Source organism: Cupressus sempervirens, chromosome 2 (assembly GCF_028749045.1).
Source record: "Cupressus sempervirens isolate cs-2001-9-10 chromosome 2, ASM2874904v1, whole genome shotgun sequence".
NCBI lineage: Eukaryota > Viridiplantae > Streptophyta > Pinopsida > Cupressales > Cupressaceae > Cupressus > Cupressus sempervirens.
Genome location: NC_143119.1, coordinates 457198341 through 457216570, shown reverse-complemented (window position 1 = coordinate 457216570; position 18230 = coordinate 457198341). Strand labels below are relative to the sequence as shown.

At 35.6% G+C, this 18230-nt stretch overlaps 1 protein-coding gene across 3 annotated transcripts in view; it reads right to left on the bottom strand.

The window, feature by feature from the left end:
- LOC149573020 (DNA-directed RNA polymerase V subunit 1-like) overlaps nucleotides 1-18230 on the bottom strand; it is a 323206-nt gene that overhangs the window by 31168 nt on the left and 273808 nt on the right. For all 3 annotated transcript variants that reach the window (XM_089814168.1, XM_089814169.1, XM_089814170.1), the window contains one exon: nucleotides 12646-12760. In XM_089814168.1, coding sequence (XP_089670294.1) covers nucleotides 12646-12760 — 115 coding nt within the window. The remainder of the gene's footprint in view (nucleotides 1-12645; nucleotides 12761-18230) is intronic.

The window sequence follows — 18230 nt, the reverse complement described above, 5'->3', positions numbered from 1 at the left end:
CTTTTTTTTCGCAGTTAGGCTCTCTTCTCATTGGTCTCCATTTTGGCACTTTGAAAGCTAGGTCATTATTTTTGAAGTGAATCATTTGTAGGGTGCCAAATAGCTTCTACAAAGGGCTTCTTAGCTTCTAAGGTAAGCATTTGATCCCTTTCATGAGATCTTTTTTACTGATTTTTTTGAGATGAATTTTTCAAGTTTTCGAAGAATTTTCTGAAGTTTTTGTATTTATTTTTAAGGAACAAGTTTAGCGATTTTTTTTTCATATTTTGTATGTCATTTTGCACATGTAAGTTTGATGTTCATAATTTAATTTATTATTCTGATCCCTTTCATGAGATCTTTTACTGATTTTTTTTAGATGAATTTTTTGAAGTTTTCCTATTATCTTTAAGGAACAAGATTAGCGATTTTTTTTCATATTTTTGTATGTCATTTTGCACTTGCAAGTTTGATGTTCATAGTTTATTTTATTATTTCTTATTTATATTTTATTATTTTCTTATTCGATTCATAGTTTGTATTGTGCAAGAATAGCAACTACTGGTAGTCAAAGTTCAGCAATACGGAAAGGTGAATAAAGTGATAACTTTAATATTAATGTAGCATCTCCATTATGGAGATGAACCACAAGATTATCACAAGTTTCGAGAGGTGGGTCATACATTTAGAAGTGCAATGTATGTCATAGTAAACCATTCAACAGCTTATTATTAGGTCAAAGCTCATTTTATGGGCCCTTCTAGTGAAGGAATAGCAATGTGCAAAGGAAGCAAAGATGGAAAAAGGATGAGTGATGCACAATTAACAAGATTTATAAAAGAACAAGAAGTTGTTGGTCATTTAGTGAACAAATCAAAAACAAGTTTATATCAACCTTCATCTGAAAAGAGCAAAGTGAATTTGCCCACTAATTATGTTGTATACTCCAAACATTCATTCTTGCGAGTGGGAGAGGAAGAGGAAGAAGTAGAAGTTATTAATCGCCAAAGAGGTCCATTGGATCAAGCATTCAAAATGGAGGCAAGAGAGATTGTTGATGAAGTAATTGAATGTTGCCTTTTTGCCGATGGTCTTCCTTTCAACTTGGAAAGATTGCAACATTGGAAGGAAATGATCACAACCATCCTTAAAGCACTAGTTGATTACACTAGTCCTAGGTTTGAAAAGGTGCATACTACTCTTTTGCAAAAAGTGTTTCTGGTGGATGGAAAGATACAAGAAACTGACCATTAATTAATGTAGGCCAAGGCTTCGATCTTGGATGACAGTTGGTGGGCTCGTGTGAAATTTGTATTGGATTTCACCAATCCTATCATAACTATGCTACACTTTGCTGATACAAATTCACCTTGCTTGCAAAATGTGTATGGTGGCATGGACAACATGCTAGAAAAGGTAAAGCTTTCCATAAAAGCACATGAGAATAACCGCACAGAATGTGAAGCCTTATGCAATAAGGTTGAAACAATCATTCATCATCATTCATAGGAGATGACTACCCCATTGCACCTCCTTGCATATACCTCATCTCCAAGGTACTATACCTAGGAAATACTTGCTTTCTCGGATACAGTTGCACCATATGCAGATGAAGAAGTTGCTACTCAATGCTAAAATTCATTTGCAAGACCCTTCCTAGATGATGAAATTCCACAAAAAGGTGAAGCTAGAATTTGGGCTCAAAACTTACTCCATATGCAATAATGGACCAAAATGACATGGGAGCTATCACATGGTGGTACATGTATGGTCAACCATTCAAGCATTTACAACCTCTTGCAATCAAGATCCTCTAACAAGTTTTTATTTTTTTTATTTTAAAGATTGTATTCTATAATTTAGTGTTTAACATTCGTTAATTTGTTTCTCATTTCTCTATTTAATTTTATGAACACTATCAAAGTTGGAAGTTCCTCTGCTGCTGAACAAAATTGGAGTACATACTCCTATATCCATTCAATAAAGCGCAATAGTTTGGGCAAAGAAAGCTGAGGACTTGGTTTATATACATACCAACTTGCATCTTTTGTCACATAAGGAGGATGGATACAAGGGTCAACCAAGCTTTCAAATGTAGCTCCTGAAAATGCAAAACTTGGATGTAACATTTCATATTCTTACCATAATGATAGTTGATGATGTTGATAACATCATGGCACATGCATCTAGCACAAGTGGAACCATGTTTGGTTCAAATAACCTTGCAAGTCTTGCAGCAGAAGGAGATGATGAGAATGTGGAATTTTTTGAGAATCCTTATGATTTTGATTCTCTAAATTTGATTAGTGAATCTCGAGTCATGACTCTTGATTAACCAACATTGAATCATGAACTATGTTTTGATTTTGTAATTCAAATTGCATTGGAATCTTGAACTTGAGTAATTTACTAATTAGTTTATTTCAATTTGTATATCAATGGTTAAGTATCATGCTATTGAATGGTTTTAATTTTGTATATTTCTTGCATTTCTTTGTGCATGCGTGCGCACACACACACACACATTGACACACCCAAAATCCCTCACCACCACTCCAAAAAAAAATTCTCACATCCACACAATAGTCCCCACACCCGCACCAACATCAAAACCATAATTGGTAAGTTATCACAAAGTTGATAAAATAAAGCTGAGTTTCAATCCCAGATTTTGAGAGTTGAGGCTAACCAATGGTTTCGAAGTCTTTGTAAAGGAGCCTTACCCTTCTCTAAGGATACGTTGCATAGAGAATTTGTTTATTTTCAGTTGTTTTGGAGATTTTTTGTTTTCATTTGTTTTGAAGAGCTCTCTCTTTGATCATCTTCTTGGATGAAAAACCTTTGAGATATTGTATGACTTGGATGAAAACCCAAGATCACTCAAAGAGGGATTCATCATGGAATTCCATAGGAATCGCATTGCAATTCAAAATAAGATTTAGAGCCACATTGTACTGCAGGTTAGTCTACAATGTGGGAAGGACAATAAATCTCCATGGGTTGACACCAATGCTTAATGTGCAATACTAAGGCCAGAAATGCTTTATTATTTCTTCCTTGCAATCATATTTGAATGGTAATAATCAAGAATGCATTATTCATGCTCAGATCTGATATAATAAGAGTGAACATAAGCATTGAATTTCAGTTCAGTTATTTGTGTGTGGCCCCCTTTCATGTTTGGTTCCATAGATCTTGCACTGACAACATAAAATAGAAGTATATTTCATCACATTTGCAACTGAAACTTCTAAATAGCCTACTTACACACTGCTTGATAAATTGTCCATGGTTTAAAAGTTCTGATTTATAGAATTTTGGAGGCATATTGGGAGTGATTCCTTTAGGGGATCTTACAAAAGTGGTTCTTAGGCATAATTCACCTCGTAAAATGGGTTAGAATGTAATTTTGTCAAGGATTTTCCAAATCCAAATCGATTGGTAATCGTACATAGTTCATGACCATTGGTTTCAATGTCGCTTCAAGAGGCTTTCATGCATATTCTTATTGGTGGAGGATTTATGCAACTATTTGTGGAGAAGTGACAATCAAACTGTTGGTGTAAATACGTATTTACTATTTACACTTACTTAAGTTTACTTAGGTTAATGCATTATCGTATTATATTGCATTATTTTATTATTTTATTTTGTGAGACATTTAGGAGTTTGTGCACCTTTATGAGTTGTCATGTTGACAACACAGAAGTACGCAACTCTAATTTAGCACATGGTGTCTACAACACTAGAGTTTGCATCATTCACTGAGTTGTCATGTTGACAACACAATTATTCGCACTCCCTTTTTAGCACATGTTGTCTACAACATTGATTTGTGTGTTACACCCTTGTAGGCTTATTCTATCATCATCATACTTACTTTCGTGCTTAATGGAGGATAACCCATATCTGGTGGACATGTGTCTAGTTGTATGACTTATCATGATGCTAATTCTTAGGCATTCTAGATGCATTTCAGAGGCCTTTATATATAGGCACTCCTAGTGTACTTTTATGCATATTGAATTGAATACATTGTTATTCTGATCATACTCTTTCCGGTCTACGATTGTGCTTGTGTTTGAGTTCTTAGTTCTTGGGTGAAATTTTCCCCAAGGAAAATTCTTACATGGTACCAAAGTTAGGAGATTTTCTCTTCACATAGGCATTCGAGACCATTGTTGCTTCAGCACCTTAGCCTGAATCTGAAGTACCGCATAATTGGGAGCGTCAAGAGTCAGAATGGACTTTTCCATTGCATCCAGAACGTCGATTCGGTGCCAACCGGCTATAAAGTTGCCTACCCTAGGCCAAAGTCGATCATGAGGCAAAAAAAATTTGCAAATCAGCACCCGGAGGCCCCAATTTGCAAGTTCGGGTGTGATATTTTAGATCTGCAATTTAATTTCATTCAGATCTGCAATTGATTCTCTGCTATTTTTCTACAATTTTTTGTGGAATTTCCAGAATTTTTTTCCTCCCAGTCAGGCTAGCAGAGAATTTTTTTTTGCAGAACTGAGCGCTCACATCCCGGCCCTGCAATTTGGGAGGAATATTCGTATTTGTTCAACAGAATATTCCAATATTTTTCAGCAGGCATTCATCATAATTCTGGCCGCATAACAGTCAAATTCCAGCCACCTTATACCAATTCTAGCATCAGACTGAACAAACTGGCGGGCCGTATCATATATCCGACGGCTTACTCCCACCGTAGCTCAAGTCCAGCCAACATCCATAACACAGGCAGGCTCGTTTGTTTAATTAAACTGCGGCTTTGTTTTCAAAACAATTTGGAGTCCCTGACCCCATGAATGTGGGATTTTACATAGAAGTCCGGCATCGTTAAAAGCTTTTTCGGCGAGGCATGAAGATTTCTGACAGATAAAACAGCTCCCAGCCGAACACGCGTCAAACATCCGGCCCTGCAAAATAGGTTCCTAGCCCAACAATAGTTCACTAGAAGCCCAGACAAAACTAGCAACGACATAGAATATCCTGGCATCGCTGTCAAGTTTCCGGCCACTAATTTTCTGGAGACGCGGAGCCACTAAAATTGCGGAGCTCCACGGAAGACAGTTGTCAACACAATCAGCAGGCTAGCCCAACATCTACATCAACACCCACTGTCACACATACGTGGAATCCTAACCAACCCGTTTATACATCCGTATGCTAACTAAGCCATTCGTACGCTATGTCAGATTTCTGTTCTGCCACATCAACTAAGGGGATATTTTTCCACTGATGTCAACATTTTATGGGAAAAAACCTTACGGCCGTCTAACCATCATTTCCAAGGCTTTTATAACTGCTGCAACGACCGTTTGACCATCAAATTTAAGCACACAGTTTTCCTTCTAGACCCCTCTTCAGATTGCTTCTTGATTTGGCAACCTAACTTTGCGAGCCCATAACTCAGCCATCCGGACTCCAAATCAGGTGCAATTTTTTTTGATTTTGGGTAGAATTTCTTGAACTTTCTAATGGTGGTGTTCTTTTCTGGTTTTGGTGCAAGGATTTTTCAAAAATTGCGTTTTTTAGCGACTATACCTGTTCAATCCCACATTTTGCAACTACAAACACTCTGTACAGGCTCATCTAGACATGAAAATAAGTTATATTTTTTTGAAAGTGCATTACTTTTGGTCTACTTTCCAAATTTGTAGTCAGATTCTGGGGTTGTGTGGACAAAAATCTCACTTTGTGACCTAGGGCATTTTCTGCATTGATTACTTTTCAGAATTGTTGTACATCTCAGCTACAGTGCTTAGTGTTAGATTTGGGCCTCTAAAGGCAGTTGTAAAAAGCAAAATCAAAAGTCCACTTTGTCCATTTTGACAAGTGGCCTATTGTACACACACTACATATAAAGTGCCAAAAGCATTTTTTTGGGGGAGATCTTTAGATTGAGTGAAAGGGGGTGTGTGTACTGTGTACTTATGTCTCTCTTTTGTGCTCTTTTCATTTTTTGCATCATGGGTTCACCTAAGTGTCTAGTTCTAAATTCACGTAATTATTCTACATAAAAAGATATTGCATGGAGTAGATTAATGGAAAAAGGTTACAATCTTTATGTTGATGGTACAATACCCAAACCCACTGATGCTAAAGAACTCACTGATTGGCAAAAACAAGACCAACAGGCTTTAGAAATTATCAAGAATTGTGTACATAGAGATCTCTTCTTCCACATTTCTAGTTTCAAGGAATCCAAACTTGAATCATTGTATGGTAAGGTGGATGAGGAAAGGGGTTTTCAGATTGACACAATTCAAGATTATATAAACAAAACCAATGAGTATAGGGCACTACTTAAAGATTGTGGAAATCCTATGAAGGATGAAAAGTTGATTCATCACATCCTGAAGAGGCTACCTTCAGAGTATGCTTCATTTGTTTTGAGTAATAATACTCACAGGTTGACCATGGGAAGTGCTTACCAGAAGCCTACATTTGATGCATTTGCAGAGACATTGATTTTTGAACAATCTCACTTGATAGATTTGGGACTTCTCACGACATCAAAGACCAAAGCATTGGTGGCTAGTGATGAGCACCAATCAAGTCAAGGAGGGAAAAGTTCTAGCAACAACAAGAAGCAATGGAAGCAAAAATCACAATCTGAGACACAACAATCCTCCTCACAGCAAGGCAATTCTTCTTCCAACAAGAAGGGAAGGAATGAAAAAGACAAACTTTTTTGTGCATATTGCAAAAAGCCAAATCATGACAAGCATCATTGTAAGACACAAAGAATTGATGAGTTTGAAAATCTACTCAAGAAGAACAAAATTCAAGTGCCAGGTACTTCCAAGGTTTCAACTCCAACCTCTTCAAAGGGAAAAGGGCAAGCACTTATGGCAAACGCAAGTTCTTCATCGGAATGGATACTTGACTCAGGTGCCTCCTATCATATGGGTTCTTCAAAGGGAGACTTTTCTTCATTGAAGCAGTCACAAGTACCACACATCTTCATAAGAGATGATACCAAAATGGAAGTTGAAGGGAACGGACATGTGGACATGGAAAATGGGGAATTCCAAGATGTTCTCTACATTACAAACCTTAGCTCCAATCTCCTCTCAGTTTACAAAATCACTCACCTTGGAGATGGTCATAAAGTTGAGTTCCTCCCAGATTCAGTGATGGTGTGCAGTCTTAGAGATGATTCATTGGTTGCAGTTGGGAAAGTCAATCATGACAATAGGCTTTATACCTTCTCCCACTTTGTGCCTAAGTCTCCTCTCAAGCCTTGTGGACTCGCTCACATTCACAAATCAAACTATGGAATGAGTGGTTTGGTCATCTTGCCTTCCGCTACCTTCAACAACTTTGCTCAAAACACATGGTCAAAGGTCTACCTAACATCAACTTTTTTAAGGGTGAGTGTTCATCATGTTCAGTGGATATGCATCTCAAGGAGAAGTATGATAAAGGGAAGTCTTCAAGAGCTCCAGTTGTTCTCCAGTTGGTTCACATGGTTTTAGCAGGTCCTTTTGTAGCGACTTCAATTAGCCAAGGCCACTACATCCTTACTTTCGTTGATGACTTTTCACGCTTCACATGGGTCTATTTCCTTCATCAAAAGAATGAAGTGGTTGATAAGCTTCAAGCCTTTAAGATTCATGTTGAACAAAAATCAAGGAAGGCCATCAAGGTTCTACGAATGGACAATGAGAATAGATATGTGAACAAAAGACTTAAAGACTTTTGTAAACATGAGGGTATTGATCTTCAGAACTCACCAACATTCAGTCCACACAAGACAGATGTTACAACTATGAGGATTTGAAATCTTAAAACCATGGCAAGTTGCATGATTAAAGCCCAGTCTCTTGTTCCTACACTTGAAGTTGATGCCATTAGCAGTGCTACTCACATGCTTAATAGCTCTCCTCATAATGCCTTAGACAACAAGACTCCTTTTGAGGAATGATGCGACTAGAAAACCAATTATGAGTCACTTCAAAGTCTTTGATTGTCCAGCCTGGGCAAACCTATCATCCAAGGCACCAGCACCTAGGCCTTGAACTTTCATTGGATATGAAGATGATGTTAAGGCTTACAGACTTATGAATCCAGAGACTCATGAGATTTTTGTGGAGAAGGATGTTCACTTTGAGGAAAGTTCACCCAGCTTATCCTCTATTCCTCTCCACACTTCATACACTCTAGGAATTGAGTCTTAATTACAGGGTTCACAAAATTTTCAACTTTAGATTCAAAATTCAGTGAACTTCTAAAAAATGAAAAACATTCGCCAAGTTCATCATAAAATTCGTAAAAAGTCACTTTTGGTTTTTTGGGCAAATTTCTTTTCTTAAACAATGCCCTTCGTCTGCGCATCTAAAGGTTGATTAGGGAAAAAAATTGCAAAAATATTTTTGTGCATTTGAAGCTCGATTAGGGAAAAAAAATCCTCGAAAAAAAATCGGGTCTAAATATCATGACACCATTGGAGGGTCGTGCGAGAAGCTCGTGGCAAATCGTATTACCCTGCTGCAGACTCCCGTCGGCTCCAACCTCCTGCCATTCGTCTCCATTTTCGTTTGCTTAGCTTTGTTCCTTTGCGTTTGCTTTATCTATTCGTCCACTCCATTTGCTTCTCTATTTCTAGCTAACAGTTGGATGACATTTTTATTATTTATTCGTTGATAGACAATTTGATAACATTTTTATTTATTTGTTGAGGTTTTAAAGTTTAATTAGATAATAATATTAAATGTTATTTTTATTATTATGTTTTAATGTTTTGTAATCTTATGCTATAATTTTATGTTTATTGTTTCTTTATCAATATTTGTATGTATTGATTTTAGAAAAACATTAATAATGCGTGTATATTTTATGTATATTTATTTATTTATTATCAGTAAAATAATGATAGTTTGTATTTTTTTAATGATTATAAATTTACTTATTATTACAGTGGTGTTTTATTTTATTTTTAATTTTGTAATTTTAAAGTTTTATTTTATTAGAAAAGATTAAATAGAAAGATTGTTATTCTTTTATTTTATATCTCTTTCTTAGCAAAGAAAAGTAAAAAACAATATTATACTCTTACATTGTCTCTGAAAAGTTACAAACCTTCCCATAGCTAGGAATCAGGGTCATATATATATATATATATATATAATATTTTTTTTTAAAATTATATAAGGCGAATTTATTGTCGATGTTTTTCAATTTGTTGCCTTGCCGAACTTTTTTCGAACTTCATAGTTGTTGAACTCAAACTCAAACTCGAACCTTGTGACTTAGTTGATAGTGACACCAGCAATAGTGCTTCAACAGATTCAGACACGTGGTGTTCTATCGACAATTGCAACAAGAGGTCATGGCATCGGTATAATCCACATGCATACATTGCCATAGTGATAGGTCCAACACAATAGGGTACTTCTTGTCTTCCAACTCTAACTTCAGTTGATGACTTCTTCGCAGACATTGTAGGTTTATTCATGGAGTCACACACCGCAAAATTGGGAGACAACCTTGATGATTTACATCTTCTCCTTGATGAAGATGATCCTTCTACAATTGTTGAGAGGGCTCACTCTGACCCTCATGTCCATTCTCTACATGATCAATCTTCACAGGTTGGCGTGATTATGGATCCTTATGAATAGTAGTTGTTGAAGGTCTCTTTATCAGTTGCGGAGACAGATGGTTCATTGGGACAGGTTCAATAGTCATCCTTGCCAGATCTACACTTGTTCTTTTCAGCACAGTTGGAAGGGGCGAACATCAGCATCGACACAGGGATACTTGAGTAGGTTTCAAGGCCACCATACATCTTCAGGATTGTACCTTTGCCATTGTTTCTTCCCAAGAGGAGGAACGTCATTCTACACTCTTCGAATAGCTTCTTCCTTGGAGCAGCAATCAATGGTCAACATTCTTCATTGGGGGGGGGGGGGGGCGGGGGGCGGGCAAACTACCTTGTCTCTCTTCCTCTTCTTTCTTATGGGGGGGGACTTTTTCCTCTTATGAGGTCTTGTTCTTCTCATTCTTCACTATTGTATATACTCGATGTATGTCGTAATGGGGGCGAATTGATCACTCCATCCATCCATGCATCTTGTTCTTTTATCTCTCTTTTTGGGGGAGGGTTTTTCCCACAAGGTTTTCCTTCTTTTTCCACTTTCTGAGAGATTGCACTTCATTGCGTACATGGATATCTAACATGGCCTAGTAGTCGAGACCCATTATGCATTTACATCTTAGTTTTCGTAAGCTGAAGAGCATTCCCCCAAATTGCACTTAAGGGGAGGTGTTGGTGTAAATGTGTATGTACTATTTACACTTAAGTTTACTTAGGTTAATGCATTATTTTATTTTGTGAGACACTTGGGAGTTTGCGCACCTTCATGAGTTGACATGTTGACAACACAAAAGTACGCAACTCTAATTCAGCACATGGTGTCTGCAGCACTGGAGTTTGCATCATTCACTGAGTTGTCATGTTGACAACATAGTTATTCGCACTCCCTTTTTAACACATGTTGTCTACAACACTGATTTGCGTGTTACACCCTTGTAGGCTTATCCTCTCATCATTGCACTTACTTTCCTGCTTAATGGAAGATAACCCATATCTGGTGGACATATGCCTGGTTGTATGACTTATCATGATGCTAATTCTTAGGCATTCTAGAGGCATCTCAAAGGCCCTTATATACAGGCACTCCTAGTGTACTTTTATGCATATTGAATTGAATACATTGTTATTCTGATCATACTCTTTTTGGTCTACAATTGTGCTTGTGTTTGAGTTCTTAGTTCTTGGGTGAATTTTGCTCTAAGGCAAATTCTTACACAAACCTAGAGAGGTTACAGGTCCCAATAAATCTACTTTTGAATTGAAAACAGAGACCAGAGTAATATAGTCTCAAATTTGTTTAAAAACCAATGAAATCGTTCAAAAGCCCTGTCTCGTTCTGGTTAGAAAATAGCTTTTTCGTTTCTTTAAAATTCAATCACAGAAATAATACAGCTGTTTGTTGCCTGTTTGAAATTGACCATTTATAATGCAGTTGGGATCTAAAGAGTTGAAAGAATTTGAAATTATATTTCCACATAACTTTACAGCTGAAAGTTATCAATTTTGTTTTACACTTAAAATAACGAGGCCGCAAAATGAGCCCTGTTCTGTGTTCAACAACAAGTCTAAAATGGCCCTATATATTTCCATACTTTCATGACAAAATTTAGTCAATAAAGGGTATTTTTTGTTTGGGGTGGTTTCCACGAGTCTATCACTAAACACCTCTATAATGTTCAATTGTTGTGTATTTTTAAAATAAGTTTTTCCCCAGATCTCTTGGCAAGGTTTGTATGCAGCTTCATCAAATTTGCTGGTCCTAGTGATTTAGCAGGACTTATATGTGGAATGATTTTTCTTTCCCTGTTATGTTTATCAGGTCTTCCACAACATGGTAGGACTTGTATACAGCTTCAGATGGTTGTTTGATCCCATTGTCATAATCATCTCTGATTTGTTTCGTTTCCATCTCTCAGTGCGCACAGGAAATACCTGATTTTTCTCTCTTAACATACAAAGTGGAAGTTATATTTCATGCTGTTGATGGTGACTAGTTCAGACGAACTGCAACCCGGACTCCCCCATTTGATTAGTATCAGAACAAGAAAATTCATATTCAACCCCACTGGTATTTGAAATATTATAATGCTGACCACAAGCATACCTGTGCACAATTATGACCTGTTCAGGAGAGCAATTGCTCATCAAAATCCTGTTTATTTAAGATTCCTGGTTATGGCACTTCATTTCTGCCTTAAATATCTCCATGCTTTACAGCATTATTCCCATCTAACAAACTTATCTACTCACTGACTCCTACTCAACTGAGTACACATTTTAGCATTTACGAGCACTTTCCATCTGGATCACAAATACCATTCGTTCTCATGCATGACACCATCTCCACAGGATTGCTTTCACAATCTTCCACACCTTTTCACAGTTTCCCCCCTGCTCAAACATGCACTCCTATCATTATGTCCTCCATAGGCATACATCGATCCTTGGCAGATGTCTTTGATGGTTCTACTAATATTGTCTGTATTCTCTTTAGTGTTAACATTTCAATTATATTCTTAGTAAATAAACAGTATTGATCGATGTTTATATAAAACTAATTTTTAAAAAAAAACATAAACTATAAATAATGATTACCTATGTCAGACTACCACCAAACTTATGAATAAATTACAAATTGAATTACATAACATTTGAATTAGATTAAAGTTCGAATTATAAAATGCTACAATTAAAATTATCCATAAAACATCAAAATAATTCCAACTAATAATTTACAAACTTTTTCATAATTAGAATACAAATTAAGAGACACCTATTATTCTCTAAAAAACAATAAAAATCGGTTAATTGACAAGAACATATTTAAGAACTATAAGAAACAAAAAAAAATTCAAATAGATTAACATAAACAATCACAACTACAACTAGTTACACACCTAAAGGCAAGTACTCAGCAAATTGCACTTTTTAAAATACTGTAACATAATCTAAATGCTGCACCTGATACTTAGATATTTTTCTATAGAGCTTTGAAGTTTATATTTTCCCATATTTCTTATGCTTATAATAGCACGGAGAAAAGATCTGCCACTTACCATTATGTACTCAATGCCACTCCCAATTTTCGCTTCCTTTTCAGGATGATGACAAAGAACTTTTTCTGTCACTTCTTTTTCGTCTTCAGTTGTTAATTTTTCTCCATCCTGGTAGCTGTCACAATACAAGAAAATTCATGTCAGATTTCCATTAAACACATGAATACCATTCACTTTAAAAGAAATTTTTTTGCATTATTTATTACAACAAATAATAAAAAGAATATAAATATTAAAAATAATATTGGGTTATAAATATTTCTTTTGCAGTAAATTCAGTTTCATTAATGTTCAATACCTTGAAATTCTCTTGAAGGAAGATGTGCTTCTTTAATTTTTTGTAAGATTGTATATGGTCAGGAATTATACACTCATCCTGTGCACTAGATCTTCTTGATGAATCTGTTCTCTTTCTTAAAAACGACTTTTTTAAATCCCTAATTGGCCATTTGTTGAAAATAGATATTCTGTATGTTGTATTTTAATTTTTCTATAATCCAATGCAAAATAAAAGTGACCCTCCCCATTTAAGGGTAAGAAGGGAGCATTCCCCATACTGGCTATTGTTTTAAGGGATTGCCTGGTTGTGGCAGGGAGCTGCTAGCCACCCTTTCAGTGGCAATTTTTGATGCCCTGTTTTCTTAAGAGAACGCACATTTGGAAGAAAAAAGAGGGAGGTGAGTGGGCCCACAAGGACTCTAAACACCATAAACTATATCTAAAATCAAAATAGAAAACAACTTTAAACAAATATCTTTTCTGTTTTCTCCACTTTATAAAGAAGAGAAGAAAAAGAGAGCGGCAATGAGAAGACAAAAATAGTGGGAAGAAAGCACTAGAGCATAAAATCCACCTCATTTGCAGTAAGTTTACGGTCTACTATTCATTTAGTCAAATTCCTTTCCTTCTTTATGCCTTTTTTCTGAATATTTAACCTCTTAGAGAGGGTATTTTTTTTATTTTTTGTTTTAGGTTTGCACTTGCAGCAGTGTTTTAAAATTTCAACAAGAGCAAAAAGCAAACAGAAGTGAGTGCTGAGAGTGAAGAAATAACTACAGTTTATCAAAGTACAACTGCCACTGAGGGTTCTTTGAGGGGAAGTGTAAGGTACAATGAATTCAAGTAAACAATTTAAATGTGCTTTTTAAACTCCTCAAGTAAATATGCAGAACACCCATTCAACCCCCAAAACCCCTTGCGATTTACAACATGCATAAACAAAGACAAGAAATAAAGCAAGGGGTAAGTAGAGTATGGCTATGTCCTTAAGAAAAAAAAAAGTAGAGCTGTGTACAGAAGAGTTTATTCACATCCTTGAGTATAAGTGGGCTAGGAGTAAAAGGTTGTGAGAAAATAACCCTCACTTATATATGTGAGGTAATTACATTCAATATGGATGGCGAGGTAAGAAAGAAAGGGAAGAAAAGAACTAGTGTTGCAGTGATATTTAATGCACAATCATGAGAGGTGGTCTGGGAGTTGTTGCTTCATTGGATTGCAGACACTAAAGAATGTCATAAAAACATGTTTCTATATTTTGAAACTTCTCACAGTGGTTTTCCCCTTGTTGGGTTTTCCATGTAAAATAAGGTGCCTTTGTATGCAATAATGTTGTGTATGTTGATCTTTCAGATTTTACATTTGGCAGATCCAATGTGAAGTTAAAAGTTGCAAACCAAAGTCATTGAGTTTAAGTAGAAACAAAGGCACTGTTGAAGAAACAATGTATAATCATTGTGAATTTGTGATATTGACTTACCTTTTAGTTTAGGGTTTGATGAGTGCAGTTATACTAGAAGGATAGATACAAAGATACAGATTGTATTTGACTGTTTCTTTCAATCTTGACATATCATCATATATAAACAGTTATTTTACTGTTATAAATTTACTATTTATATATTTTTTGTATTACAGTAATAATGCATGTTGCTCAACACTGAAACAATGGGATTCCAAAATTTGGGAGTTTGAGGATCAAATACTGTGTATTGTTTGAATCAAGGCAAACTGATAATCAAATTAGACTTTTATGTTCTTTAAGTGCATTTTTTCTGTGTCATTATGAAGTTTTTTTTGTCCAGTTTAAAAAATTTGTTTCCCATTTTTGTGTAATTGTGAGCCTTTTTTCTTTTGCCAAGTTTGTGTCACGTCACAATTCTTGAGTCAAAAAATTTGGCTGGTTAGTTGAGTATGTGTCCAATTCTTCAAATTATGGTTGCCACTTGCCTCTTTTCAAGGGTTGTCATTTCCTCTACTGCAAAGAGAGATGGGTCTATATATAACTTCATTTTGTAAATCAAGAGGAACAACCTTACCTCAAACAATCATAGATGTTGATTATAATGTATAGCAACTAGAGGCTACAAAACTGATAGACCCATAAGTATCAATAAATTCTAAACTTATGTTTGGATGTTGATCTTGAAGATACTATATAGGTTGATGAGGAGAAGCAACAAAAGCGATTGGCTAAAGTTCAACTGATGGTGGCAGTTACTCGGATTTCATTTTTATTGTTTTCATGAAATTCTTATATATAAGGTATTTAATGTCCCCAAACATAAGACAAAAATTAACAAATGCCAGACATGCAATCTCAATTTAAACAAATCACATACAAAACTGATTGATTTAAAACGGAGTCCATTACTCGAGATTCTAAGATACTGTGCATCTTATTCTGCTAACAATGTACCATGATGTGATATGTGTAATGAATTTCTCAATATGACTCCATGCTGCCACTATGTGTGGTCACCAAACAATTGTTGTGTATAAAACAGGCTGCAATGCACAGGTCTGAGAATTAAAAGTCTCTTCTCCTTAGAAGCAGCATTGATATCTCTATAAGGAATCATTATCAATGATCTCAATGGTGCATGCAGCACCACAAGCTCCAGTCTTGATTGATATACAAACTCAACTTCAGACATAAACTCTATGTAGATTGTATCTCAGACACTTCACTACTAGAGGGCTCCCTTTCATATTCGCTCCTCAATCCTTTGAATTGAGATAGTAATCATAAGTAGCTAGCTCAAGCCAAAATGATTAATGATCATGTGTATTGTTGTGTAGTAATGACAAAGATAATATCATTATGGTGCCACTACACACTAGAGCATTTGGAAATAATTTTGTTGATATATAGAACTTGGCATAGATGGCACAATAAATGTGTAGCCATTGTTAACTCTATTTACATGCATTCTGATGTACTTCTCATACTAGTGAGACCATCCCGAACCTATATCTATGATGACAATCTTCTCATAGATCGGATGGAAGCTCTACAATTGTCTACTTGGGACCAAATATGTGTATTAACGCTTGAAGAGTAAATATCTCTTTTGTCTTCTATGTGTACACTCATAACAATGCAAATAAGTGTCACAAATTGGGACCAAATTCCCAAGCACACCACCACCTACATGAATTTTGACCTTGTCCTTTTGACTCCATACTGATGAATTTTGCAGCGGAAATGTAAACTAATTTTGTAACTCCTGAATCTTGATCCAAAACTCTACAACATGTTACTTCACAACAAAAAGAAGGGGGAAAAGGTTGCGAAAAGGGGCTTTCTTGTTCAAGCACCTATTTAGTAATCAACCTTGAAATGAAATAGAAATTGTATAAGTAATGTAAACAAGATAAATGTAAATATTCACCTTGTATAAGAAACCCTCATGGATGGATGTATCGTATCCTAGATCTTGAATGTGTGATATGCTTGATAGTCTTCAATGGAGAAGAAGGGGAAGGAAGAATTAATGTGGATCTTCTTGCAAGCTTGAGAAATCATCTACTTAGCTAGCACGGGAGAGAAACTTGCATCAATTAAAGACAATTCCATTTTGCTTGAATGGATCTTGAAGAAATGAAGACTTGGAGATTTTGAATTGGATGCTTGCCTTCAAGTCTTGAATCCACCACTTCAAATAGCTAATTACACTTGATAACTTGCACATGGATTGCCTGCACTCGGAAAGATAAAGAAACATGAGCGGATAGAGTCCCCTTATATACTCATTCCTGTAAGATTTCTGCAAATTCTTATAGGTCAATACTGATATAATGCCTTTATACTTTGCTGAAGATGGTCTTTATCAATACCAGATGGTATATTCAGTATCCTTTCTTTGATGTATAGTTCTGTAATAATATATTTAATTCTGCTATAAATCGTATGAGGCAATGAATGCTAAAGAAGCAGACTTGTTGTATTCATGTGTACTTTATCCACATTCCTACCTCTTACTTATATGGCACCGAAGAGGCATGTCCTTAGAAAGGACATGACTCTTTCCAAGTTGGCCCTACGTATAAACCAATAAGTATATTGCCCAGATCGGCGTCTCAAGGATTTACAAATTAGTTAGTAAATATACTAACTATAACTATGCAATTTAGAACATTATTAAATGCTCCAAGAAAGATGCCGATTAGGTTAATACTATAAGGTAATTAAAAGGACAATCCTTTCTAAAGATCTTCACTAGATCTGTGCGATCTGTAGTTCAGATCAGTTATGTTATCAGAGTTATATAGAATTAACACACCCTCTTAACTTGATAATCACACTGAGAGATAACATATCTAGCAACATCAATTAAGATGAATAAGCATACATTGATACTCTATATCTATTTGAATCTTCTAAGCATGTGTTATCATTGAACACATGATACTATGTCATTTTACTATACCTGTGATATGACTTATCAATTATACTTGTGATAACAAAATATTGCATGGAATGCAATATACAGGATAAAATCCAAAGAGTGATTAATTCTCCCTTTATCCAAGTTGTGACTCATAGGTACTGGCAGGCATATATCACAATATGATCCTAAGTTAAGATCTACCAGTACACAGTATAAAATCCGGAGAATGATTAATTCTTCTTTTATCCAAGTTGTGAGGCATAGGCATAGAAATGACTACATCACAATGTGATCTTGAACTCATCCAGATCTAACAGTAGTTCTCTATTGTTCAGTACATTATCTTAGAGATCGTCATCTCTTATAATGTCTTTTATACAAGTGTTCATTATCTCAGAGATCGTCACCTCTTAGATAATGAATACAAATGGTGAAGCCCATAACAGTCAATAGCCTGACAATAATAATTTTAACACAAGATTATTTCATTAATAATTAAAGAATACAAATGTATTATAATTCAACCATACCAAGTCTTTTCCTGAAGTGATCTATCTTCACTCAAGAGAGAGGTTTGGTAAAAATATTTGTTGTCTAATTTGCCGTGCAAATGTATTCTAATTTGATAGTTTTCTTGTCTACCATATCTCTTACATAATGGCAAGGAATTTCAATATGCTTGGATCTGTCATGAAAAACTGGATTCACAGAAAGCTTGATGGAACTTTGATTATCACAGTAAACAATAGTAAGATTCAAGGGTTGAACAAATAATCCCACAAGTAACTATCTAAGCCAAACTGCTTCCGGAGAGGCCATTGCTACTGCAATGTATTTTGCTTCTGTGGAACTCTGGGCTACTAATGCCTGCTTTCCGCATATACGTGATATCATCGCTAAGCCTAAACTGAA